General features: G+C 36.3%; 1 protein-coding gene across 1 annotated transcript; it reads left to right on the top strand.

The window, feature by feature from the left end:
* LOC125875009 (tabersonine 16-O-methyltransferase-like) lies at positions 1–1,148 on the top strand. Its single transcript, XM_049556060.1, has 2 exons — positions 1–765; positions 846–1,148. The coding sequence occupies exons 1-2, from the start codon at positions 1–3 to the stop codon at positions 1,146–1,148; spliced, it is 1,068 nt and encodes a 355-aa protein (XP_049412017.1).
* Positions 1,149–1,568: the final 420 nt, after the last annotated feature.

Here is a 1,568-nt window from a genome sequence, read left to right as displayed (position 1 = left end):
ATGCTCAGTAACAACATTTGCGCTGGTGAGCTAATCGAAGCTGAAGCTCAAAGTTGGGATTACATTTTGAGTTATTTGCGTCCTTCGTGTATAAAATGCGCAATTGAATTAGGAATTCCTGATATCCATTACAAAAATGTCACTCCAATTATGTCTCTTTCTAATCTTATTGCCGCTTTGCCAAATTTGAACCCTTCAAAAACTACCTTTATCCCCATTTTAATGCGAGCTTTAGTTGATTTTGGCCTTTTCAACTATCACCAACAACAAGGAGACGGCTATTCACTCACTAGTGTTGGTCGTCTCCTTGTTGAAAATGACCCCTCTAATAAGAGGTTATATTTCATTCTCTTCCAACATCCCGTTCTGCTGAAAATAGTAGCTTCCATGAGCGATTGGTTACGGGACGATCTCCCCACTGCCTTTGAAACAGCACACGGGAAATCCCTTTGGGATTATTGCTCCGAAGAACCAGAATTTAGTGGTGTTTTCAACGATGCAATGGCTAGTGATTCGAGATTGATCTCCAATTTGTTGATTTCTGATTGTTGTGGGGGTGTTTTTGAGAACTTGACCTCGTTGGTGGACGTTGGAGGTGGCACTGGCACAGTGGCGATGGCTATTGCCGGAGCTTTTCCGAGGTTGAAATGCATTGTGCTTGATCTCCCTCATGTCATAGGTGATCGAAAGGGAACTGAAAATTTGGAGTTTGTTGCTGGGAATATGTTTGATAAAATTCCTCATGCTAATGCAATCTTTCTCAAGGTACGTCTTATTCCATATGCCTCTTTAAAATATTCATATCTAATTACAAATTAATTAATCCTTATTTTATGGTACAACAGTGGATTTTGCATAGTTGGAGTGATCACGATTGTGTGAAGATACTAAAGAAATGCAAAGAATCAATTCCGAGCAAGGAAAAGGGAGGAAAAGTGATAATCATAGACATAGTAATGGAGGATAATTGTAGCAATGATCAACTTGTTCAATCACAACACTTGATGGACTTATTAATGAGGATTAGTTATGCTTCCAAAGAGAGAAGTAAGAAGGAATGGGAAAAACTCTTTCTAGAAGCTGGTTTTAGTGGATACAAAATAATAACATCTCTTGGTTTAAGGTCTTTAATTGAAGTTTATCCTTAAACAATACAATTTTTTCCTATGTCACATACACATTATATGTGTTTAGGTAACATTATTTATTTACCGGTAAAATTTGACAAGCACTTGGCTCCTTCTGAAGAATGTCAACCTTAATTATTACTATATTTTGTTATTGTCCGAATAATATATTTACTGCTTATAATAAAAAATTAATTGTTTTGAAATAGCTTCAGCAAGAACAATCACTTCTTGTCGGGGCGGGACTAAGTAGGGTTTCGTGGGTTCGGACGAATCCATTAGCTTTTTCAAATCATGTATTTGTATTAGAAAATTAAATAAATATGTATGTATAGCTTGTAAACATCTTAACAAAACAGATTGATGTCTCAGTGATAACGAAGTAATGTGTCAAGCTAAAGTTGTGTGTTCAAACCCCTAAAATAGTTGTGAAGAATTCAT

The sequence above is a fragment of the Solanum stenotomum genome, chromosome 8 (genome assembly GCF_019186545.1).
Source record: "Solanum stenotomum isolate F172 chromosome 8, ASM1918654v1, whole genome shotgun sequence".
NCBI classification, from domain to species: domain Eukaryota; kingdom Viridiplantae; phylum Streptophyta; class Magnoliopsida; order Solanales; family Solanaceae; genus Solanum; species Solanum stenotomum.
This window is presented reverse-complemented; position numbering and strand designations above follow the sequence as displayed.

What these genes read in the sequence shown, in the direction of transcription:
- LOC125875009 (XM_049556060.1), top strand. Translation starts at nt 1, where the DNA reads ATGCTCAGTAACAACATTTGCGCTGGTGAGCTAATCGAAGCTGAAGCT. An exon ending in CTAATGCAATCTTTCTCAAG is followed by an intron (nt 766 to 845) that starts GTACGTCTTATT and finishes ATGGTACAACAG; the next exon opens with TGGATTTTGCATAGTTGGAG.